The sequence below is a fragment of the Leucoraja erinacea genome, chromosome 1, assembly GCF_028641065.1.
Source record: "Leucoraja erinacea ecotype New England chromosome 1, Leri_hhj_1, whole genome shotgun sequence".
In the NCBI taxonomy this organism is placed as follows: Eukaryota; Metazoa; Chordata; class Chondrichthyes; order Rajiformes; family Rajidae; genus Leucoraja; species Leucoraja erinaceus.
In genome coordinates this window covers 66,950,452-66,976,741 of record NC_073377.1, presented here as the reverse complement: position 1 = coordinate 66,976,741, position 26,290 = coordinate 66,950,452, and the positions used below count along the sequence as shown (strand labels likewise).

General features: G+C 42.7%; 1 protein-coding gene across 1 annotated transcript in view; it reads left to right on the top strand.

The window, feature by feature from the left end:
* Positions 1-3,477: 3,477 nt before the first annotated feature.
* Positions 3,478-26,290, top strand: part of slain2 (SLAIN motif family, member 2) — a 49,600-nt gene continuing 26,787 nt past the window's right edge. Inside the window, 4 exon segments of the mRNA XM_055636565.1 lie at positions 3,478-3,780; positions 3,782-4,039; positions 15,712-15,860; positions 23,624-23,794. Coding sequence (XP_055492540.1) covers positions 3,632-3,780; positions 3,782-4,039; positions 15,712-15,860; positions 23,624-23,794 — 727 coding nt within the window. The 5' untranslated portion in view covers positions 3,478-3,631.

Below are 26,290 nucleotides of genomic sequence, written 5' to 3'. Positions count from 1 at the left end.
GCGACTTTTTCCATGTCGCTTCTCCGCCTCCCCTCTCGCTCTTGGATTGAAGCGGCCTTTCCCAGAGTCGGGCCCAAAGCTTCAGCAGCGGGTGCAGCATGGAATTTTCCATTGCAGAGCGGGGGCGAACCCTTGCCGGGGGTCGCCAGAAAGGAATCCGATCACTAGCCTGGTGACTTTGATATCATGGGGTTGTGGTCTGCGGAGCTTCTAGCCACGGGCGTGGTGTGGACTTACCATCCAGAGTCTGGGGTCCCTTGCTGGGGATCGCCGGAGAAGAGCTCCAACCGCCGGCCTGCGCCCTATAACATCCTGAAGCCGCGGTCTCCGGTAGGAAAGTGGCCAATTCGGGCACTCCAAGCCCTGGAGTCTGTTCGACCATCCCGACGTCGGAGTTTCAATCATCCCGACGAAAGGGCCTGTATATCTGGCCCTCCGTAGCGGCGACTACGGAGGGTTCATGGCCCTGACCACGGATGAACAAAAGGAGGACTGACTGAACTTTGTTGCCTTCCACCACAGTGAAGAATGCTGTAGTAGATGTTTGTGTTAAATTCTATTGTGTGTTCTTTTTTTCAACAGTATTGCTGCATGGCAAATTCATTTCACTGTACCTTAGTTGGTGCATGTTACAAATAAATTTGACTTTGACTTTGTCTTAATGTTAATTCTAAAATGATTTCCTCATTCAACACTGCCAAAACAATTTAATTTATAATGTTCTCACTGCCGTGATTGCCATTCAACAATGACTCATACAAAAATCACAAATTTAATGCTTGTAAATTGCTTTTGAAATATCCTAAACACATGAATAGAGCCAACATACAGTATTCCACCTAGGTACAGATTTATGTGAGTTGCCAAACAGCAAATGTGAGCTCCAATTGAGACCGGCAGAGCCGTGAGTCACATATAGCTGTGACTTGTAAGACCCGAATTATCAAAAGTTCATAATGAAACTCCAGAAGCAACAATTTTAAAAAAAGTTATCCCAGAAATGTTCCCAGTTATTTAATTAAATGCTTGCCATTGTAAAAAAAAGACACAAAGTGCGTTTCATCTCTAGCCCTTGTCCATCTGCCAATCAAACCTGTATCAACCTATTACCTGCCAGGCTGTCCTGCCCTCTTCCACCCTCTCTTTCAGCTTTCTTCCCCCCCCCCACACAATCAGTAAGAAAAAAGAACCGCAATCAAAACATAATTCATCCATGTTCTCCAGAGATGCTGCCTGACCCGCTGAGTTACTCCAGCATTTTGTGTCTTTATTTGTAAACCTTGTATCCACCAAGTACTAGTCCTCGTTGCCCAATGACAGTCCCTTCTCCCATCTCCAACAATCCTCTAATAAAAAACCAGCACTTTTGAGCTTTTTTTATTGTAGACCAATATCTGCATTTCCTTGTCTTTCCATTGACGTTTTGCAATTCATATCTCCTGATTACTATCTAATTCATATCTCACCTGATTACTATCTAAATGGCGTCAAGTTGGGAAAAGGGGAAGTACAACGGGATCTGGGGGTCCTTGTACATCAGTTTATGAAAGTAAGCATGCAGGTACAGCAGGCAGTGAAGAAAGCGAATGGCATGTTGGCCTTTATAACAAGAGGAATCGAATATAGGAGCAAGGACGTCCTTCTGCAGTTGTATAGAGCCCTAGTGAGACCACACCTGGAGTATTGTGTGCAGTTTTGGTCCCCTAATTTGAGGATGGGCATTCTTGCTATTGAGGGAGTGCAGCGTAGGTTTACAAGGTTAATTCCTGGGATGGCGGGATTGTCATATGTTGAGAGAATGGAGCAGCTGGGCTTGTACACTCTGGAGTTTAGAAGGATGAGAGGGAATCTCATTGACACATATAAGAATGGTAAGGGCTTGGACACGCTAGAGGCAGGAAACATGTTCCCGATGTTGGGGGAGTCCAGAACCAGGGGCCACAGTTTAAGAATAAGGAGTAAGCCATTTAGAACGGAGACGAGGAAACACTTTTTCTCACAGAGAGTGGTGAGTCTGTGGAATTCTCTGCCTCAGAGGGCAGTGGAGGCGGGTTCTCTGGATGCTTTCAAAAGAGCTAGATAGGGCTCTTAAAAATAGTGGAGTCAGGGGATATGGGGAGAAGGCAGGAATGGGGTACTGATTGGGGATGATCAGCCATGATCACATTGAATGGCGGTGCTGGCTCAAAGGGCCGAATGGCCTACTCCTGCACCTATTGTCTATTGTCTGAAGAGTGAATACTTCCTAAAGATAATCCACTGCAAATTTTACTAAGACCTCAAAACCATTGCTTGTGGACCTTTCTCAATTCCAGTCCCAAGATAGGTCCAAACCCAAAATGACACCCATCCATGTCATCCAGATATGCTGTTCAAGAAGAAACTGCATATGCTGGAAAATCGAAGGTACACTAAAATGCTGGAGAAACTCAGCGGGTGCAGCAGCATCTATGGAGCGAAGGAAATAGGTAACGTTTCGGGCAGAAACCCTTCTTCCTATGAAAGGTTTTGGCCGCTGAGTTTCTCCAGCATTTTTGTTTACCATCCAGATATGCTGCCTGACCCGCTGAGTTTCTCCAGCATTTTGTGCCTATCCTCCAGATGTGCTGCCTGACCCGCTGAATTATTCCAGCACTTTGTGCCTATAGGGTGACCCGCTGAATTGCTCCAGCATTTTGTGCCTATCCTCCAGATGTGTTGCCTGACCCGCTGAATTATTCCAGCACTTTGTGCCTATCCTCCAGATAGGTTGCTGGCCTGCTGAGTTACTCCAGCAATTTGTGCCTATCCTCCAGATATGCTGCCTGACCCGTTAAAGTACTCTAGCATTTTATGCCTATCCTGCAGATATGCTGCCTGACCCGTTAAAGTACTCTAGCATTTTATGCCTATCCTCCAGATATGCTGCCTGACCCGTTAAAGTACTCTAGCATTTTGTGCCTATCCTCCAGATATGCTGCCTGACCCGTTAAAGTACTCTAGCATTTTGTGCCTATCCTCCAGATCTGCTGCCTTTGGTGAAATCACCCTATCCTCCAGATAGGTTGCTGGCCCGCTGAGTTACTCTAGCATTTTGTGCCTATCCTCCAGATATGCTGCCTGACCCGTTAAAGTACTCTAGCATTTTGTGCCTATCCTCCAGATATGCTGCCTAACCCGTTAAAGTACTAGCATTTTGTGCCTATCCTCCAGATATGCTGCCTGGCCCGCTGAGATACTGCAGCACATTGTAGCGCTTTCAGCAGAGGGCTTGCCGGCGACAATCCAGCAGGCGGGGAAACAGCGCGCGTCCCGCGTAGCCTTGGTGATCGGGCAAAACAATGACGTCACGAAAAGGGTAGGGGTGACGTCGTGTGGCGGGCGAGGTGATGACGTCATGAATCGGGACCTGGGTGGAACTCGTTGACGTCAGTGGGCTGTGAGAAGGGCGGGGCTCCGTGACGTCACGAGGGGGGGGGTGGAGACGGGCGGCGAGAAGATGGCGGCGGGCAGATGATGGGGGATCGTGTGGCTCTGATCGCGGCAGCGTGCGTCATGTGCCGGCGGCGGTGGTAGGAGGTGGAGTAGAAGACAAGGAAAGGGAGAAGGAGAAGGAATAAAGTAACGCCAAGTGAAGGCAACGTCGGGCGAGATGGAGGACGTTCACTCCAACGTCAGCGCCGACCTGGAAGTGCGGAAGCTGCAGGAGTTGGTCCGTAAACTGGAGAAGCAGAACGAGCAGCTGAGGACCCGCTCCACCATCCTGAGCCCCAAGCACACGGCGCTGGCACCTGCCCCCGCCCGCCCTGGCCCCGGCCGGCAATTCGTGGCAGCCGCTCCTCGGCTGCTGCCCCAGCCCGGCCCCGACTGTGGAAGGGGAGGCGCCGTCGCAACTCACGCAACGGGGAGGAGCCGTGACCCAGTCGCCGGGATCCTGCGGCCTCCCGGGCTGGGAGGAGAGCCCCGAGCTGCCCGAGCTCACCGTGTTGGACGAGGTGGACACGTTGGACCTGGAGACAATGAGTGTGAAGGATGATGGCGAGCAGGACGAGGACAGCTGGTGAGTCGAAGGGCGGCCACTGTCAGACAAGCGGCACCCGCCCTGTGTCTGGCTTTGACTGTAGCCTCTTGACACAATGTTCCTTTTGAACACCCTGACGTTGATATATGAGTCTAGGATTAGAAGCAAGTTACATCTTGATCGTATTCTACTGCCATGGGATACGGCTTTCTTTCCGTTCCCTCGATTCTATATGATACCTCTTTCAGTTAACAATTCGAGTTCTTGGCTGGTTAAAGCTGGTGGTGTTTTCATTGGGTTTTCTTCGTGTTGAAATTTTAATATTTATGGAAACAATGGCGCAGAAAAATGCCGTTATAAATTGTTACAGGTACGATTAAGGCGATTTTTGCATTGTCAGCAAGCCTATCCCTTTGAAGCAATAGTACTGGTTCTGCTATGTTTAATTAGTGTTTCTGAGCATGACGTTTTCTTGTGATCCTATGCTGGTAAGAATCAGAGACTTCTAGTACAAAGCTATTTGTAACTTGTGTAGGAAGGAACCACAGATGCTGCTTTAACCCGAAGAATTGAATCATTTCATTTCAATCATTTTTCATTTCAAGATAGACTCAAAAAGCTGGAGTAAATCAGCCGGTCAGACAACATCTCTGGAGAAAAGGAATGGTGACGTTTTGTGTCGAGACCCTTCTTCAGACCGTTGTAACTTGTTTGGTTTCATCCTCTCAAATCTACTCTATAATGAGTCATTATGTATTATTTCCATAAATATACACATTGGCCCCATTGACATACTTTGACATCTTCGTATAGGGAGGGTTCACGGCAGTCGGGTCACGACCCATGACCCGTACTGTTGCTACGCTACTCCAAATGGATTACACGCGATGAACTGCAGGTAGGCACTTACCATTGTTTCCAGCGTAGCGGGCCCGTTAAAACCCGCTGAAATTGTCCATTTTTGCGCTGTAAATAATTATGGAAATCGGGATAAGCGTGTGAGACATTTAGCCTACTTCAGAATTCCAAAAGTGAGGAGAAATGACGGTAGATAGAAACAAGAGCTGAAGGGACAACAACAGCCAGAGTGCTTGGCGAACATTGGCCGTTTGCTCACTGCATTTCATCAACTAAGGCATTATTTGTGTTTTTTCTTGATTCCTTTGGCATCTAAAAAGTTTCAGAAGTGATAAATCTGGCTGTAATTTTTTTAAATCGCCCATGGTTCTCGTGGGTTTTTACATACAAAATGAAAACGCACCTGAAGAAAAATTTACAGCCAGATTTATCACTTCTGAGAATTTTTAGATGCCAAAGGAATCAAGAAAAAACACAAATAATGTCTTACTTGATGAAATGCAGTGAGCAAACGCAATAATTCCCAATATTTTCAATGTTTACCAAGCACTTTAAGCTGCTGTAGTCCCTTCAGTTCTCGCTTCTCTATACAGGTACCTTCATTTCGCTTCACGTTTGGAATTCTGAAGTTGGGTACATGTCTCTCACACTTACCCCGACTCCCACAATTTCTTTCAGCACAAAAATTCAAACTTTTTGCGGTTTTTAACAGGTAGGAAAGTACGCATTTCTAGCATTAATAACATATACTGGAAGTGACGGATGTCTTCCAGTTGGATTTAGCGGCTCCGTGCGTCGAACCCTATGACCCAGTGACCTTTCGTGCAACCACCCTATACTTAATTAACCAAAGCCACAAAATGTGTGTATAACTGCATGTTCTTTATAATGCAGAAATGAGAAAATACTCTACTAATGTGCCACCTGTCATCCTGCTTCATGTTGCTTGACCAGCACAGAACCTCATTTTTAAGTATGGTTAATGTTGCCACCCAATATTTGACCTAATGAATTAAGATTTTGTGGGATCTGGATTCAATATTAAAAACATTTGGAGCCACTCCTGTCTGCCATTGCACTGCCATTTCTGGTTAGTTTTCTAAGATGATGGGACAAGATGTGCCCAAAGCTTATGATGGAAAAGTCTGGCACATTGCCTCTAAGATATGAATTTATAAGTACCACCATATCAGGCTGTTGCTTAACTAGTCCTTGGAAAGGTTTAGATATTCAGACACATGTATTTTGTTGTTTGTGAAGAGCACCTTGCCCAGTTTGCCTGGCCTGCAATCTGAGGAAGGGTCTCGACCTGGAACGTCACCCATTCCTTCTCTCCAGAGACGCTGCCTGTCCTGCTGAGTTACTCCAGCATTTTGCCCCATCTGAATCTGGTGTGCAGGTTGATGGTGACTGATCCGTCGGGCTTTGTTCTGTTTTTTTCTAAACTACTTCTACAACATTGGTTTTCTGAATCCACGTCTTTCTCTGTGTATCAAGGCTATCATTAATTAACAGAGTAGTGCACTTGTTAATAGTCAAAACCATGAATGACACTGTAATGGCTATTAAATCAAACATTTATTTCTGTTTGCACTCAACATATAAAAAACTGCCAATTAATTCATATTAAAAACTGCCTATTTGCATTCAGGAACAGTCTTTTATTTTGTCCTTTTATTTTTGTAATCTCTAGTCTCATCTGCTGATTTACTTTGACATTTGAATTTGCTATCCCTTCCATTTGCTGTCTGTTTATAATTTCTTGTACTGATGTTTTTTAGTTTAGTTTAAAATCTTCTCTGTTTCCCCAATTTTGTTGTTCACTCGACCCTCTTTCCATGTAGTTCAGACGCAGGTTATCCCATCGATACAGCTTTCAATTTCTTCTTTGCTGGTCCCAGTGCGCCAGGATCAGAAACCAGTTTCTAAATCACCAGCATTTGTTTCACGCATTCATTTTTAAGCATTTGTTTCACACATTCATTTATTTACCCAGTCCCAATTTCCACATGGCTCAAGTAGCAATCAAAACATTATCTTGTTCTTCTTCCTAACTTGTGCCTACCTCTGAAGCATGACTAAGCAGAACCTTTATTTTTGCTGTTTGTATTGTTGGTGTCCCATGACTACAGAGTCATCCTCCTCCCACTGTGAATTATTCTCTCCAGCTTAGAGCAGAGACCTGAAGCCCTTGCATCAGACAGGCAACGTAGCCTTCTAGTCTTTTGTTTTTGAATGTAGAGGTCTGCTGTTATTTCCCCACAACTACTGTATTCTTGTTTACACACGCATACACACACAGGGTTCGAGCATCACAGTATTTGATCAATTTGTTAAAACTCCTCAATCTTGCCTGAACAAACTGAACGTCAAACCCATTGTCAATCGTACAATTGCAGACAAAGCTTCTGCCCGTTTATTGCTAACCGTATATTTGTAGTCCTATAACCACTGCCCAGATCAGAAAACTTTAATTTATGGGAATTGACAGCTTCCTTGTGCAAAGCATCTAGGTAACCTTCCCGGATGAATTGCAGTATCTATGGCTCATCTCCAGTTTAATGACTCTAAAATGTGTGTGCCCTATATTGTACTGGTGTCCAGAAGCCTCCACGTGATGCAGCCTTAGCATTTCACCTTCTTAATGCATTAATTAACTGCCTAATTATTTTATGTAATTTGTTATTCTTCTTCCGAGGGAAGCTGTTTGGTTTCTTTAGACTTTACTTTAGACTTTGGAGCAACAGGGCAGAAACAGTCCCACCAGGTCCGTGCGGACCAGCAGTCACCCCGTACACTAATGGGCCTGTCTCACTTAGGCGACTGCAGGAAACTCTGCGGTCGCCACATGGTCACGGGTGGTTGTCAGGGAGTAGCCATCTTGGTCGTGAGGAGTTCCCACATTTTGGGAACTAGTCGCGGCCTCATTATGGGCGCCGCAAATGTTTCAACATGTTGAAAAATTAGCGGTGACCAGAATGAAGCCGCCATGGAGTGTAGCGAGAATTCTCGTGCTATAGGTCCTAGTGGATTGCCAGGAGGCCGAAGGTTCTTGTAGGTTGTAGTCGGTGCTGACTGGTGAATTTCATTGGCTCATTGGGGGGGAAAAACTTGAGCAGTAGTTTTCAGAACCAAGGATAACCGACCGGTAATGTTAAATGTCCGCCGAGATTCACAGCCGTGTATCTCTGCCTTCCTAAAAGTTGTCTCCACTCCTTCTTCCTCCCTCTTCCCCCTCCCACCCTCTTTTAAAGGACTTACCGTACACTGTGCTTTAGCCGCCTGAATTACAGTGCCAACCTTCCTGCTCATCGCGGTGTGTGTCTGTATCATCTTGGCTTTGCACCATGTGAATGTCACTTGACAGACACCTGAAAAATCGCCTAAGTGGGGCAAGCCCATAACACTATCCTACACACATGGGACAATTTTACAATTTTATCCAAAGCCAATTATCCTACTGTTGTGTATTTGGGTGCTTGGAACCGACTTAAAAGAACACCCAGATACGGGAGTAAACTAACAAGCTTCTTTATTCCAGGACGCCACCTTGAGTCTCCCCCAGCGCATGCGTCCCCTCGCACAAGACATAACATATGCTAATTATATTACATACATCACACTGCTCCCCCTTTAACTTGGAGGCAGGTAACACCATTTATATTACATACATTACGCTGCTCCCCCTTTAACTTGGAGATGAATAACACCATTTCTATTACATTAAATATAATTTATATTTACTGTTGCAAAATTATATTCTTGCAGTCATCTTATATTACATCCTCATAACTAATAATCGTATCTAAACTTAGCACATAATTTTTCATTCCACACTTCTTCCTTAAACCGCATACATTACCCCTTGCTTTATGTGTTATCATTTTCTATTCCTTTATGTGTAAATTGTGCACTCTTTCTAATCACTCTAGCTCTACCTGTATCTCTGTCTCTTCCATTTTTAAATATCCTAATCTAATTTGCAGATTTCTTCCTGTTCCTGATATTCTGCTAAAGTTAACATTTCCTCTGTTTCTGTTCCTTATTTGTAGGTGGGATTTGATACATGACTGCAGGTATTCGTTTTCTAGCAGCTTCCTCTGTCGCTCAATTTCCTGGCGCTGCGTATTTATCTGCTCTTGTTGTATAATAACATTCTGCAATGCATAACCATTTGTCCATTGCTCGGTGAAGGAAGCTCCATACTGGACTATAGTGAAGTGTCCTAATCGCAATTGGTCCTGCATACTTTTGTCTCGACCGACAAGCCTCTCTTCTTTAGACTTTTATATTAACAGCTTTTTGCTCATCGCCACACATTTATTTAACCGTTCTTTGTATCATTTAAGCCTTTTCTGTTGTTCATCAATTTGTTTTCTTAAATCACCTTTCTGGTTATTCATCAAGAAATAGGATCTATATTGTCTTTGCAATACAACAGTGGATTTGATTTGCGCTCTGTATAGTTTTCTTACTACATAAGCATGGTAGTGAGACTGCACTACAACTGCTGTATAAATCAGTTTGAGGAAGTCTTTCCTATAGCGTTTAAGCCTTTTGTATTGTTTCAGCCTTTTCTGTTGTGCATCTATTTGTCTCCTTGGGTCTTTCCAATACCAACTCATACGGAGTACTGACTGCACTTTTACAGTAGCCCTCTTTTGCTTAACCCACTGCCTAACCACCATACTCTTGTAGGCAGCCTGAATGGTAATAGTTGCATACCTCATTGACTGATATTCCACAAATTGGGAATGCCCTATTTTGCATGCTTTGTACCATCTCTGGATCGAAATGACTGCATAGCTCTGTAGCGTACCCTTGATTGGTAACCATGGTATGCAGCTTGCAGAGTGACTACAGCCGCCTTTTGCATCAAGAAATGTTTTCTTGTAATACGCATCACTATGAATGACTTAATATGGCGTGCTGCCTTGATTTTTCAACAAAATCTCTGGCTTTAATCCCACAGTAGAAGGCCTGAATACAAACCACTACTTTTCTCAAACTATTATAACATCTCACTTGAACATCTCTTATCTGGCAAGCTCTGTATCGTTGCTGTACCGCAATGGCAGACCAGCGTAGTTTCTTGAAATACTGACACTGTTTATGCATCTGATAATAAGTCTGTATGATCTCGGCAGATTTGTGCATGCACCGCAATTGCTTTCGAACAAGCATTCCTCGGTAGGCAGCCTGAAGCAGTACAACGCTTCTGCGTACCTTCATGTAAGTCTTGCGATCACTTTCCATTTGAAAGTGTGCCCTACAATGGGTTTGTACTATTATAGCTGCTAATTTCATTGCCCTGTATGGACGGTATACTCTGTGCCTTCTAAATGCTGCTTGTATTACCGTTGCTGCCTTCTGTTTGTTCCGGATCTCTCTCCGTACCTTCATACCCCTGAATGCAGCTTGAATAGTTAGAGTTGCCCTCTGGATGGCAATGTCCCTTTGCTTTTGACTTTTGTCCCTTTGGCCTTTGGCCTTTTGCACTTGGTCACTTGGCACTTGACTTTTGTCACTTTGTCCTTGACTTTTGTCACTTTGCACCTCCCGTTTGTCCTTTGAGGGACTCCCTGCCCTCATTAGTTCAGGCTCCTTGCCTCTGGATGCCCTTGGAGGTTTTGGCAAGAAATGAGCCATTAATGCCTCCTTACAATCCTCGTACGTTTTATCCGTGGGCTTTGCTGGCAGCAGTAACATACGTAAGTTCTGATAACCCTCTCTTCCTAAGCCTAATATGAACCATGCTCTCTTCTCCTCTGCAGTGATATCATTGGAAATGAAACAAGCCTCCAAGACTTCGGTCCATTTCTCAAAATTACACCTATACTTTTTTCCAGTTGTTTCGAAACTGAAACACCCGGACAAAACCCACACTATCACGGGGTGAACGTACAGTTAGCACCCATAGTCAGGATCAAACCTGGGTCTCTGGCACTGTAAGGCAGCAACTCTAGCGCTGCGCCACTGTGCTGCCATTACTAAAACTAGCTTTTTGACTGAAATCCAGACTAACAACCGAATAGAAATTCTCCAATTACTATCGTGGGATTTCAGCAACAGTTTGCAAAAAGATTCATTTTGACTCATTTTTATAGAAGGTATTCAGCAATTCCACAGCTTTGAGATAAATTACATGACGTGAAAGTCACTTTACGGTCATGATTGGGCCTTTTATATCTCAAAGAAACATATTTAACAAGATTATACACTGTTATCAGCAATTTTCAAGTAAGTAAGTCAGTCCCGCGGCTCACCGAGCTCCGCGAACGGTCCGTTTCAAACTCCGCGGCCCGGGATGGCCGAAGCTGCTGCCCTCCAGTCCAGCGGACGCAGCTGTTGACGATGTCGTCCACTGGCCCGCGGCCGAACTCTGGACTCAGGCCGCCGCCGCCAGAACGCCGTCTCAGCCACCGGACCACCGTTCCAGCCCCGAGCCGGGTCGCCCTCACGTGAGCGCCGTTCCACCCTCGAGCCAGGCCGCCCTCACGGGAGCGCCGTTACCCTCGAGCCAGGCCGCCCTCACGGGAGCGTCTCAGCCACTTCACGGGAGCGCCGTTCCAGCCCCGAGCCGGGCCGCCCTCACGGGAGCGAGCCCAGGGCGAGTCCTGACAGGCTCTGCCTCCGGAGTCTCGAGGTCGCCAGCTCTGCCATTAGGCCTCGGCGCAGACAGAGGCAGAGAAGGGGGATACGACAAGAAAGTCGCATTCCCCCGAAGGGAGAGACAAAAAGCCCTGTTTCAACCCCCCCCCCCCCCCCCCACACATAACAAACCTAAATACCAAAAACTTAACTAAACAAGACAGAAAAAAACAACACAAAAAAGTAAAAACAAACGGACTGCAGGCGAGCCGCAGCCGTTCACCAGCGCTGCCACTTCCGGAAAATGTATATATTTATTTATTTCTTAATTCAATCCTTTGACTTGTGAATGTCATGTTAATTACAATAACTGCATTTGTTAGACATTGGTATTTCTATCCAAGACCAGGAGCAAAGTAACACGTTGCTGGCGAAACTCGGCAGGTCAGGCAGCATCTTTGGAGGGAAATGGATAGTTGACATTTGAAGAAGTTTAAATAAGGGTTCCAACCTGAAACGCTGTTTGTCCATTTCCTTCTACAAATACTGCCTGATACACTTGGTTCTTCAAGCAATTTGCTCAGAATTCCAGTATCTGCACTCTTGTGGGAAGTACAGCGGGATCTGGGGGTCCTTGTTCACCAGCTTATGAAAGTAAGCATGCAGGTACAGCAGGCAGTGAAGAAAGCGAATGGGATGTTGGCCTTTATAACATGAGGAGTCGAGTATAGGAGCAAAGAGATCCTTCTGCAGTTGTACGGAGCCCTAGTGAGACCACATCTGGAGTATTGTGTGCAGTTTTGGTCCCCTAATTTGAGGAAGGACATTCTTGCTATTGAGTGAGTGCAGCGTAGGTTTACAGGTTAATTCCCGGGATGGCAGGACTGTCATATGCTGAGAGAATGAAGCAGCTGGGCTTGCACACTCTGGAGTTCAGAAGGATGAGAGGGCATCTTATTGAAACATATAAGACTGTTAAGGGTTTAGACACGCTGGAGGCAGGAAACATGTTCCCGATGTTGGGGGAGTCCAGAACCAGGGGCCACAGTTTAAGAATAAGGAGTAAGCCATTTAGAACGGAGACGAGGAAACACTTTTTCTCACAGAGTTGTGAGTCTGTGGAATTCTCTGCCTGCGGTGGAGGCAGGTTCTCTGGATGCTTTCAAGAGAGCTGGATAGGGCTCTAAAAGATGGCAGAGTCAGGGGATATGGGGAAAAGGCAGGAAAGGGGTACTGATTGGGGATGATCAGCCATGATCACATTGTATGGTGCTGGCTCGAAGCGCCGAATGGCCTACTCCTGCACCTATTGTCTATTATGCATCTTTAGGAATAAAGTAATAGTTTGGTAAAATGTCTCAAGAAGGAAATTAATTATTACTCAGTATTTTGCTGTTGGAACTCTCCATGTGAAAAGTAGGGCATTCTGTCATGTCATCCATTTTCTCTGTACATTAAAAAAAAATCCTTCCATAATATTGCCACTCTTCATTGTATATTTTCTGATCTAATTTTCATTTTAATGCAATCTGTATCAAGAAGATCATAGTAACCAGTCTGCATCAAACATGGAACAGTTCCCACAGTGAACTTGGCAAAAAAATCTTTTTTTTTTAATTTTGTTTTTACCTGCGTGACATACTTAACGAATTGCAAACATGACCAACAGTTGCATAAAACTGTTTCCAATGCAGAAATACTTTATTATTTAAGTTTCTCTCTGCTTCATTCTGTATTGAAATTAGAACAGATCCTTGGAAATGAATGGCTCGTTTATTATACATTTTAACACAAAATGGTGGTCCTTAACTGGACAAAATTATTCATTATATTATAGTGAAGGCACAGCAGTTATCAACTAGCTATGGTGAAGCCTATACTAAAAGTCTGAAGCTGTCTGTTCAAATCTTACCATGGCTGTGCAATTTGGAATTTTGTTTAAATAAAACAATGATCAAAGCGTTGTGCAAGTAAAACAAGTAATTATTGCCCTTCTTCACCTAGAGAAAGTGGCGGTGAGCTGACACTCTGAACTGCTGCAGTTCTATTGGTGTAATATTGTTGGACAGGCAATATTGTATCCCAGGCAAGAAAAATGACGTGCTATATTTACAAAGCAAGGTTGTGCCTGACCTGGAGAGGTACCTGCAAGTGGTGACATTCCCATAAGCCTGCTGTCCTTGTCCTCTGTATCAGAGATCACGCATCTTTGGAGTGTTGTTCGAGTGGTTTGAACAAAAGTATCTGCAGTGTCAGTGGTACACGCTGCAACCACCAGTTGCTGATGACAAAGGGTTTGCATGTTTAGGATGGGCAATGAGGTGCAAATCACATGGCCTCCTTTGGCCTGGACATTGTTCATTTTCTTGAGAGTTTGAGCTGCACGCAGCTAGGCAACTGGAAATTATTCCATCACTCCTAATTTGTGTCTTGTAGTTGGTGGTGAAGCCTTCGGGAATCGGGATGAATCATTCACCATAGATGTCTAGCTTGTGTTCTGCTCTTGTTGCTGCAGTATTTATGTGGCTGGTTACATTGTTTCTATATAAATATAGTGTGATGTGAAATGTACAAATTGCATGTTCAATGCTATATGTAAAAGACTACAGTCAAAATGTACTTGCAGCATGTTGATCAAATGAACAAATATTTACAGTCTTTTCATTCTCCCAATTAAATGAAACAACAGTGAAGTTTATTGTAGTTCACTTTGGGTTCAAATTATGGCAGCCTAGATTCCTGAAGTCATGAGACTAGTTTTAAGATTAATAGGAAAGTATCAGTAACACCCGTGAAAATGAACATAGAAGAGTACAGGAGGTGACAGGTAATTGAAGGTAGGGCAATGGATGTTGTCAATGTGATTGTTGTGAGATGCTATTTAGAGTCCCTCATGCCATCCTGCGGATCCAGAAGATTAAGAAATTTAAGAAACTTGGATTCAAAATGGTCTGACCCATACAAGACAGGGTAATGATGGAAGGGTATTATTCTGGCTGGTGATCTGTGATCAGTGGAGTTCAGCAGCGATCTGTGCCCTAACCGCTGTTTGTGTATAAATGACTTGGACATAAATGTAGATGGCTGGTTAGTAAGTTTGAGGACAACACAAATGTGTGGAATTGCAGAGAGAGGGGAAAATTGTCAAAGGATCAGTTACAGATATGGACTGTTAAATGGTAAATGTAGTTTAATGCAAGCAAGTCTGATGTGTTGTACTTTGGGAGGTCAAATGTAAAGGGAAAGTATAGTTATTGGCAAGGCCCGCAGCAACATTGATGTGCAGAGGAATCTTAAGGTCCAGGTCAATAGCTGCCAGAAAGTGAAAACAACGCAATTGAATAGGTTTATGGACTGTTTGTCTTCATCTATCAGGCCATTCGGGAAAACGTGTTGCAGCTTTAAAACTACTTAAACTGCATTTGGAATATTATATGCAATTCTGGTCAAAAGGTGAATTGGTTTATTAATAGGAATAACATCTGTTTCACCGTCAAGGCTTTGGAGAGGCTGCAGAGGAGGATTACCAGAATGATCCATGGGTTAGTGAGAGATTATTAGTAATTAGGAGAGGTTGAACAAATTTGGATTATTTTCTCTGGGGAGGCTGAGGTGACACTTGATAGAAGTATATAAAGTAACAGGAGGTATAGATTGGGTAGATTGTCACAACCTTTTCCCAGGAAATGTGAAAGATTAGAGGGCATAAATTTTGGGTCAGACGGGGGAGAATTTAAACGAGATGTGCGGTTCAAGCATTTATTCATACAGAGAGTGACGATGCTTGGAACGTGCTGCCAGTGTGGTAGTGGAAGCAGATACAATAGCGGTGTATAAGAGGCATTTAGATAGGCATGTAGGTATGCAGGTAATTGAGAGATATAGATTGCATGTGGGCAGAGATTAGTTTAACTTGTCATCATGTTCGGCAGAGACATTGTGGGCCGCAGGCCCTGTTTATGCGCTGTTCGATGCTTTATTCTATCCAGGCAGCATTATGGCAAACCTACACCCTCTCCAATGCCTTCATATTTTCCCTGTCAGAATATACGAGTCATTAAGACGTGATTTTTTTGGTAAAACTGCATTGAGAAAATGAAAGTAGACATTACAAATTGTAAATTACGCTAATGTTTTAAAGAGCTGAAAAGGAGAGAAAAATGCTACAAAATTGAAATTCAAAGGAATTAATTATTCTCTTTTGTTTTGAGAATAAATCATTTATTTAATCTGGGAAATTCTTTGTTTACGTTCCATTTTAGGTTATACACATCACCAAAGAGGTTACCAACACCAATTCAAAAATCTTCTAGCCCCTTACAATGGTGCAGGCAAGTGTTGGATCACCCAAGCTCAGATATTGATACAGCAAAAAGGTCATTGTTGCATAGACTTGATCAAACAATGGCAGGTAAGTAATAAACAAAACCCCACTGCTTTTCAATTTCAATATAAATTTGCATTTATATTTCAGAAATAACTTGAATGTACAAAATACGATTTAAATTGGAGCATATTGTTTGTCACCAAATAAAGTGGCTGATTTCTGTGGTTAAAATAATTTAATTATCAGGTATTGAAATATTTTTTGGGAAAGTTCTAGGTGCCATAATTATTCTACAATACTGTCAATATTAAGTACTGAATCTGTTTATGACTAATGTTGATTCGGAGAAGAGGCCTTGTTGGAACAATCTGCAGGCCATTTCACTGCTTTGTCTTGTATTTCTGTTGTGCAAGTGCCATACAATGACATTTCCAGAATTTGAACGTGTGACCACATCACTGGGTACAGAAATACAGTAAAACTACAACTGTGTAACACCCTCACAGCTTTGATGCCCAACTGAAAGAATTTCTGGATTATTAGATGCTATCCCTATTAATAACCTTTTTAATTTATATTTTGTGTATGTGGCAGTGTTATAATACATTTCTACTTCCTCAAGGACTGCTCACTCCTAATATCATCTTAACAGCACTTTCTATACCTTTAGAATAAAATCTATATCCAACTTAAATCTCCTTCAGATTTGAAACGAGCATTTTGATCTGCATTTTGAATTACAAGATTACTTTCTATACCTGATATCTGATAACCTACTAATGGTGGGCTACTCTTGGGAATCTCTCGTAGTTTCTTTACTCATTGAAACAAAATTTGTCCATCTATTTTACATACAAAGTGAATGAGCTTGCATTTGGCTGTATTGAAACCCATTTCCACATAGATGAAATTGTTAAGATGCGTTAATAGATTAAATCATCTTATTGGCATTATTTATAAATCTGGTCATTTTGGGTTAAAGTCAAACTTCAAAATGTAGTTTTCTAATCCATAATCCAAATTTGGTGAATTTGACTATTATATATCCCCACTGAGAGACAACTGTTCATATTCTGCCCAATTTTATTTTGTCTATTCTCACTCAGTCACACTTCCTCTCTATTTATAGGAAAAAATATAGGCCAGTGAAAACTCTGAAAACGCACTTTACTAAAGTGTAATGAAAACAAATACTGCTGATACAGAAAATTTGAAATAAAAACAGAAATGCTGGAAACAGTTAGCCTTTTAGGCAGCATCTTTGGAGAAAGAAACGTAATTAACATTTTAGATCAATGACCTTTCATCAGAAATACTTTTTTGGTTTGATATGATAAGTCACTGCGTTATTATTGCTTTGTTATTCATTGGAGCTGTGATATCATTGTGGGTATAAATAGAGAGATCTGACCATGCTGCAGTAATGTTGGAAAGTTCTTTGATTAGGTTGCTGATTGCTGTTGAAGCCTCGGGATACAGTTAGGAGAGACAGTACAAACTAATGTCATAATATGCAATCAGGTTTGGTGAAATGAATAGACAAACTTTCATGTAATTTCCTGTGATAACTTTACTAATACAGGTAGCTATCAATTTTTATCCTGTTACAAGGAATATCTAATAACATGGGATAGGCCTAATGTCAATGTTACTTTTAAAGTGGTTGGATGTTTATTTTTGTATCCATTAACAAACAACAGTGTAAATTGCTGACCTAAGGAATTACAGACATTTATGACATTCTTGGGCTGTGTGCTATATATTTTGTAGGATTATTACCCCAAGATTAATCAGCTTAATCAGGAAAACAGGATTGATTTTGATGATGACAGATGGTGATTGATTGACGATTTAGTTTTCTGAAGTTGATGAAGAGTGCATTTGATGAGAGTGTGCAATTTCAGAAGGCCTGGTACCACATAACATGTTGACTAAAATTACAGACACTGGCCATGTGGTTAAGAAACTGTCTGAGTCAGCAAAAGTAGTGCAGTTTCTTAGGGCCAGAAGGAAAGTGTGCATGAGTCTACCAGTGGTTAGTTTTGGGATTACCGCTCTACGGTGGTTATTAATAACCTTGTCTTCGTGACACAATTCCAAAGTTTACAAATGGTGTGAAGGTTGTTGCAATGACACAGACTTAGCCCCAGTCAGCACTTTAATTGCAACTATGGTGAACATAATTATCAAGATCTTTGTCATCATAAATGTTATAGTTTTATCAGATTTCTCCTCAACCTCCTCCTATGCTGCAGCGAAAACAATCCAAGTCTGTCCAACCATGAAGATTCTAAGGGGAGTAGGAGGCAACCTTGGCCGACGAGAGGTTAGGTATAGAATAAAACTAAAGGAAAAGATGTATAACACAGCAAAGAGTAGCCGGAAGCCGGAGGATTGGGAAAGTTTCATAGGACAACAGAAGGAAACAAAACGGGCAATACGGGCTGAAAAGATGAAGTACGCTGGTCAGGAATATTAAGAAGGACAGTAAAAGCTGTGATGATGAGATTTCAAGAGAAAACTAAAATGAATGTTTTTAGCACATTTGCTGAATGTGGTTGTGAATGCATTAACTTTGTCTTTGGCAGTCACATGCTGTGATCCATTTTCAGTGAAAATTTGAATGTTCTTGGAGTCTTCTGCTTGAAGTCATGAATAGATGTGGCAGAACTGAAGGAAATTTGATCTGATCTTTGATTGTGGATTATATTGGTCTGTCCATTGAAAGTAATTTTTCCTTATTCAATTGGGGCTTATTCCTGGATTCATAGCAATTGTAGAGTGAAGGATTATAGATTGTTGTGGCAATTACCTGCCACAATCTGATTGTGTCCTTCAGGACTCTTAGTTCAGACTGTACTGATGAACTTTTGCTTGTGTCGAATGAAAGCTATCCAATGGATCATTGTAACAAATGAGATAACAAAAGCATGGCAGAGAATTTAGTAATTTTACCTGGGAATGATAGAGTTATGTGCAAATTTAAAGGAATTTGGTAAGAAGAGTTTTTTAAAGTACAGGCGCTCCTCAATTTGTGATGGGGTTACGTTCCAATAAACCCATTGTAAATCGAAAATATTGTAAGTCGAAAATGCATTTAATACACCTAACCTACCAAACATTCTCTCTCTTCTGATAAGGCTCGAGAATAGTGAGAGAAGGCACTGGGGCATCGACACTTGTTGATTGTTTAGCAGTCATAGTGTTCTTCAGGAAGAAGTTTTGACTGTACAGATTGTGTCTTTTCATTATATATTTCCCTATAGCAGGCAAGAGCATCCTCTACCTGCCTGTCAGTTTTTGCGAATCTCTCGTAATTGACATCCATTTCTTCCAACATCCGTACGCCACTGATGATAGTAGCAAACGCTTTGTCCAGTTTCTTTGTTGTGAATGTTTTTGATGATTCGGGTATAACTTCTTCCTCTGCCTCAGCTTCTTTACTTCTTTCTTTCCTCCAGTTCGATCAGCTCCTCATTGGAAAGTTCTTCAGCCTCAATGCCAACAAGCTCATCGGTGTCTAATTCTAAGGTACACAAAAAAGCTGGAGAAACTCAGCGGGTGCAGTAGCAGCAGATGTTGCTGCACCCGCTGAGTTTCTCCAGCCTTTTTGTGTACCTTCGATTTTCCAGCATCTGCAGTTCCTTCTTAAACACGGTGTCTAATTCTAGCTGGTTCCCAAGCACTAATATCTTGTTATTTGTCATCAACAGCAGAATCTTTGTTAAAGCCTTTGAATGTGTTCACATATGTCTTTATAACTTTCTTCCAAACAACGTTTATGCATTGCTGTGTGGCTTCTTCTCATGCTGCAGCGACCTTCTGGATAACATTTAGAATGTTAAAACCTTTCCAAAACACAGTGATCGGCCAGATTCAGTCGCTTCAAATTTGAAATATCGTAAGTCGAAGCATCTTGTTGAGGAGCATCTGTACACTGTTGTGTCATTGGCAGTCAGTGTAGGTTAACAAGGACAAAAGTGATAGCCAAATGCATTTTTGAAGTAAGTTGATATGTGACTAAGATTAATTGTATTTCCAGAGGGTAGCAGGTAAGATTAGAAGGGATTAGTTTAGCATCATGTTTGATACAGACATCGTGGGCTGCAGGGCCTCTTCCTGTACTGTTCTATTTTCCATGAGGGAGAGAGAGTGGCTAGGAATCTTTTGAAATGATCAATCCTGGAAGAAAAGCATTGTAGTTTCAGAGTAACAGATTAAACAATGCTGGACAGAATTTGGTGATGCTAAAGTGCCTCTTCATCAGAAGCATCCCAATTTTTTGAAAATTAAATTAAATTAATTTGTTAGTTTTCTTCGGTTTTGTGAACTAATTATGAATTTGGTTAAATACAAAATATTCAAATTAAAATGTGTACAACAGCAATGCAAGTCTGACAGCTGAAAATGTATAATTCGGTATGTATAGTTTTACTAAGCTTCCCTCATTAGTTTGTGGTATTGGCTTCCAAATCTGACATTTCCTCAGAAATGTTGGTTGTGTTTTGTGTCAAGTGACATGGTCGATGTCAAGTTGAGCATGCTGTTTTATTCTTATTAAAATTTGTGATGAACTTGATATACTTAAGTGACTGTGTCTAAAATCATGCATTGTATAAGATTTCCTTCTCCAGATGGAATGAAACAACCAATTTTTTTAATAATTTGGTAGATGCATGATACCTTTACTGAACCTAAATCAGGTTGGTACTGGACCCCAACAAAGGGAGTTTGTGGAGTGTCTCCGTGATGGATTCTTAGAGCAGCTTGTACTGGAGCCTACCAGGGAGAAGGCAATTCTGGATTTAGTGTTATGTAATGAACCGGATTTGATAAGGGAACGAGGTAAAGGAGCCATTAGGAGGTAGTGACGATAATATGATGTTTTAAGCTACTATTTGAGAAGGAGAAGGGTAAATCGGATGTGTCGGTATTACAGTTAAACAAAGGGGACTATGGAGCCATGAGGGAGGAGCTCATGGTTGAATAAGTTAGGTCTTTATTCTCTGGAGCGCAGAAGGTTAAGGGGGGACCTGATAGAGGTCTTTAAAATGATGAGAGGGATAGACAGAGTTGATGTGGACAAGCTTTTCCCTTTGAGAATAGGGAAGATTCAAACAAGAGGACATGACTTCAGAATTAAGGGACAGAAGTTTAGGGGTAATATGAGGGGGAACTTCTTTACGCAGAGAGTGGTGGCGGTGTGGAATGAGCTCCCAGTGGAAGTGGTGGAGGCAGGTTCATTGGTATCATTTAAAAATAAATTGGATAGGCATATGGATGAGAAGGGAATGGAGGGTTATGGTACGAGTGCAGGCAGGTGGGACTAAGGGGAAAAAAATTTGTTCGGCATGAACTTGTAGGGCCAAGATGGCCTGTTTCCGTGCTGTAATTGTTATATGGTTATATGGTTAGCTGGCCAAAGTTGACTGGAAAGATACCCTAGCAGGGGTGACAGTTGAACACCAATGGCAGGTATTTCTGGGAATAATATAGGAGGTGCAGGATCAGTTCATTCCAAAGAGGAAGAAAGATTCCAAGGGGAGTAAGGAGCGACCGTGGCTGACGAGGAAAGTATAAAAAATAAAAGAGAAGAAGTACAGCATTGGAAAAATGAGAGGTAAGCCAATGGATTGGGTAACGTTTAAAGAGCAACAGAAGATAACTAAAAAGGCAATACGGGTAGAAAAGATGAGGTACGAAGTTAAGCTAGCCAAGAATATAAAGGAGGATAGTAAAATCTTCTTTAGGTATGTGAAGAGGAAAAAATTAGTTGACCAAAGTTGGACCCTTGAAGACTGAAAAGGGTGAATTTATTATGGGGAACAAGGAAATGGTAGATGAGTCGAACAGGTACTTTGGATCCGTCTTCACTAAGGAGGACAAACAATCTTCCTGATGTACTAGCCAGCGGATCTGGGGTGATGGAGGAACTGATGGAAATCCACATTAGCAGGAAATGGTGTTAGGTAGACTGATGGGACTGAAGGCTAATAAATCCCAGGGCCCAATGGCTCTAGAAATCGTGAATGCATTGGTGATCATTTTCCAATGTTCTAAAGATTCAGGATTAGTTCCTGTGGATTGGAGGGTAGTTAATGTTATCCCACTTTTTAAGAAAGGTGGGAGAGAGAAATCAAGGGATTTTAGCCTGACATCGATGGTGGGGAAGATGCTGGTCAATCATAAAAGATGAAATAGCGGCACATTTGGATAGCAGGTTCGGTCCGAGTCAGCATGGATTTACGAAGGGGAAATCATGCTTAACTAATCTTCTGGAATTTTTTGAAGATGTAGCTAAGAAAATCGACCAGTGGATGTCGTGTACCTGGACTTTCAGAAAGCATTTGATCAGGTCCCACATAGGAGATTAGTGGGCAAAATTAGGGTACATGGTATTGGGGGTAGAGTGCTGACATGGATAGAAAATTGGTTGGCAGACAGGAAACAAAGAGTAGGAATTAACGGGTCCCTTTCAGAATGGCAGGCATTGACTAGCGGAGTACCGCAAGGTTCGGTGCTAGGACCACAGCTATTTACAATATATATTAATGATTTAGATGAAGGGATTACAAGTAACATTAGCAAATTTGCAGATGACACAAAGCTGGGTGGCAGTGTGAACAGTGAGGAGGATGCTATGAGAATGCAGGGTGGCTTGGACAGGCTGGGGGAGTGGACAGATGCAGTTTAATGTGGATAAATGTGAGGTTATCCACTTTGATAGCAAAAGCAGGAAGGAAGATTATCTAAATTGTGTCAAGGTGGGAAAAGGGGAAGTACAACGGGATCTGGGGGTCCTTGTTCATCAGTCAGTTAAAGTAAGCATGCAGGTACAGCAGGCAGTGAAGAAAGTGAATGGCATGCTGGCCTTCATATCAGGAGAGTTGAGTATAAGAGCAAAGACGTTTTTCTGCAGTTGTACAGGGCCCTAGTGAGACCACACCTGGAGTATTGTGTGCAGTTTTGGTCCCCAGATTTGAGGAAGGACATTCTTGCCTTTGAAGGAGTGCAGCAAAGGTTCACAAGGTTAATTCCCGGTATGGTGGGACTGTCATATGCTGAGGGAGTGGAGCTGCTGGGCTTGTATTCTCTGGAATTTAGGAGGATGAGATGGGATCTTATTGAAACATATAAGATTATTAAAGGTTTGGACACTCTAGAGGCAGGAAACATGTTCCCGATGTTTGGTGAGTCCAGAACCAGGGGCCACAGTTCAGGAATTGGGGTGAGCCATTTAGAATGGAGATGAGGAAACACTTTTTCACACAGAGAGTGGTGAGTCTGTGGAATTCTCTGCCTCCGAGGGTGGTGGATGCCGGTTCTCTGGAAACTTTCAAGAGAGCTAGATAGGACTCTTGAAGATAGCGGAATCAGGGGATATGGGGAGAAGGCAGGAACGGGGGTACTAATTGTGGATGATCAGTCATGATCACATTGAATGACGGTGCTGGGGCTTGAAGGGCCATATGGCCCACTCCTATACCTCTTGTCTATTGACATCAGCTTTTTATGAAATTGAATAGAGACAGAATATGCAGGAAACGCATTCAGCAGGTCATGCTGTATATGTTGAAAGAAACAGTTTGTGTGTCAGGTTGAACCTCGGTTTCCAGCATTTTTTGGTTTTATTTCAGATTTTCTGTAGCTTGTTACAGTCATTGTCAACTTCCCTGAATATTATTGTGGAATTTGGTTGCATTTTATCGTGAAGTTTGAATACAATTTCCCAAACCTGCTCCAGATTATTGGGCATGTAGCACTACTGCTGTTTGCACTATTCTGATTGTACATGGAAACTGGCATTACTATGAAAATGAGTTATGTTGTCATTTTTTATTTTGCAGATTGCAAAAGGCGCAGTCTATTTGGTAACTCTTATTACCCTGCTAATTACCCAAGTCCCTTCAGTCCAAGTGGAAGCAATAGTCCTTTTGGCAGTGGTTTCAGTTCCCCGTCCTCCACACCAGTCCGAACAACTTCACATGTGAAACAGTTGGTAATGCCTGCGACTACAGGTAAAGTGACCGTAACATCACAGTAATTATTCAATGTTTCATAATTGTGCACAATTTCAGATGTTTGATTTTGATGTACCATTAATTTATAGCGGTTTTAACATTTTAATTCTAGAGTGGTGGTACCAGTAGTTTCAAGGTGCCTTATTGTAATTTTACGAATATACAGGTGCACAAATTTTTATCCGAAATTCCGGAAACCGAAAAGTTCCGAAACCCGGACATTTTTCCAGGATGTCGTCTGCACAACAAATCTCGCGTTTGGCGCCAAACTTGACCCGAAACGACCCACGATCAACCCAGGTCTGTACTACTGTAGCGGCTGCCTCCTCCCCGGAGACCGGGGAGACACTTAAACATCTGTAAATCATTGCTTAAATGTTAGTCAGTTTGGAGGGCTTTTATGTGGATGGTGGGGGTGGGGGGGTGTAGGGGGAAACTTTAATTCTCCAGAGAGCTTTAATACTCGATTCCTGGCTCCGCGGCACTCCAAATCCAGTGCCGGACGCCCGCAGCCCCAGCTCCGCGATGTTGGGAGTCAGCGACTACAGCGCTCCGAAGCTTACCGCACGGCGACCCGGAAAGGCATTGCCCGCTCCCCGCTGGTATCCCAGCGCTGCGCCGCCGCCGACTCCCAACATCGCAGAGCTGGGGCTGCAGGGCCAGGGATCGATTTCGCCGGGGTCCGAGCTCCAACCGGCGCCGCTCTTGGCCGGACGCCCGCAGCCCCAGCTCCACGATGTTGGGAGTCGGTGGCCACAGCGCTCCGGAGCTTACTGCACGGCGACCCGGAAAGGCATTGCCCGCTCCCCGCCTCTCCGACCAGGTAGGGGACTAAGAATTAAAGTTTCCCCCTTCACCCTCCCCCCTTCACCACATAAAAGCCCTCCAAACTAACTGACTAACATTTAAGCAATGATTTACAATGATTCCCCGGTCTCCGGGGAGGAGGCAGCCGCTCAGACTTTCCAAGCCGCCCGCGCGACCTACCTAATCCACGCTAAAAATCTTCCATTCCGACATCCGAAAAATTCCGAAATCTGAGAAGTGTCTGGTCCCAAGGCTTTCGGATAAAAGGTTGTGCACCTGTACTGGTAAAATTGAATGCTATTTGCAGGGAGTCAGCACGAGGTACCTTGTATTTATTTAAATTTACAGAGATCATGGATTGTTTGTTCCAATCGGTACATAATTTATAAACTGTCATTTATGTTTATTGTGGGAAGAATAGGATAATGTTTTATCTAGACTCTAGTTGAGGCCAGTTCATTGGCTATATTTAAGAGGGAGTTAGATGTGGCACTTGTGGTTAAAGGGATCAGGGGGTATGGAGAGAAGGCAGGTGGTACAGGATACTGAGTTGGATGATCATATTGAATGGCGGTGCAGGCTCGAAGGTCCAAATGGCCTATTGCACCTATTTTCTATGTTTCTATTTAATATTGATCAGTATTTATGTTGGTGGGCATTAGTTCAGATTATCTTAAGCCATGGCAATGGCATGTCAACCGCGCTGATTAAATCCTTCTGGATTTCCTTGAAATCTTTGAGCAAGTTAGTCATAAACATCCTCCTGTACTGCCACATGTTTATTTTTCTGTCCGTTTATTATCATCTGCACAGCTTCCCAGTGATTTAATCCCCCACCCCCACCCTTTTCCTCGTCATTATAAATAAACATGAATCAGCTTCTCTGGCCTTGCTACAAATTGACCTTATAATATCGTAGAGCCTCTGAGGTCATCACATTTGAGACAGAATCCTTAAAGTTGAATGTTAAAATGAAACAGTTCCTCACGTGGTTCCAAATTTGTATTTTTAGTCGGGCTTTAATAACATCGCAAGTCAATCAGGACATGTGCTGCCACTCAAGGAGATGACATGATTGCTTTCACATATCTAGGCTCTGCATTTGTTTTTGTCCTTTGCTGGTAAATATCTATATATCTCAAATTTCAAATTGTTAATTTAATAAACCTCTATATATTGGAGGTGGGAAGGAAGTTCTACACTTCTGCCATAGACTACCCTTTACTGTCCATAAAACCACAGTCTAACAACAGAAAATGTCTTCATGGATTCCCAGAAATATTAACTGCTTCCTGTTTCACTTTCCACAGATGTTGTCTAACCTACTGACTGTTTCCACCATTTTCTGTGTGTTGATTTACAAAATATTTTCTGCCCATCCTGTCAGTTGCAATAAACCCCTAAATTAAAATTTCAGTCAAATTAGACAATAGGTGCAGGAGTAGGACATTAATTGTGATCATGGCTGATCATCCACAATCAGTACCCCGTTCTTGCCTTATCCCCATATCCCTTGACTCCACTATCTTTAAGAGCTCTATCTAACTCTCTCTTGAAAGCATCCAGAGAATTGGCCTCCACTGCCTTCTGAGGCAGAGAATTCCACAGTTTCACAACTCTGGGTGAAAACGTTTTTCCTCGTCTCTGTTCTAAATGTCTGACCCCTTATTCTTAAACTGTGGCCTC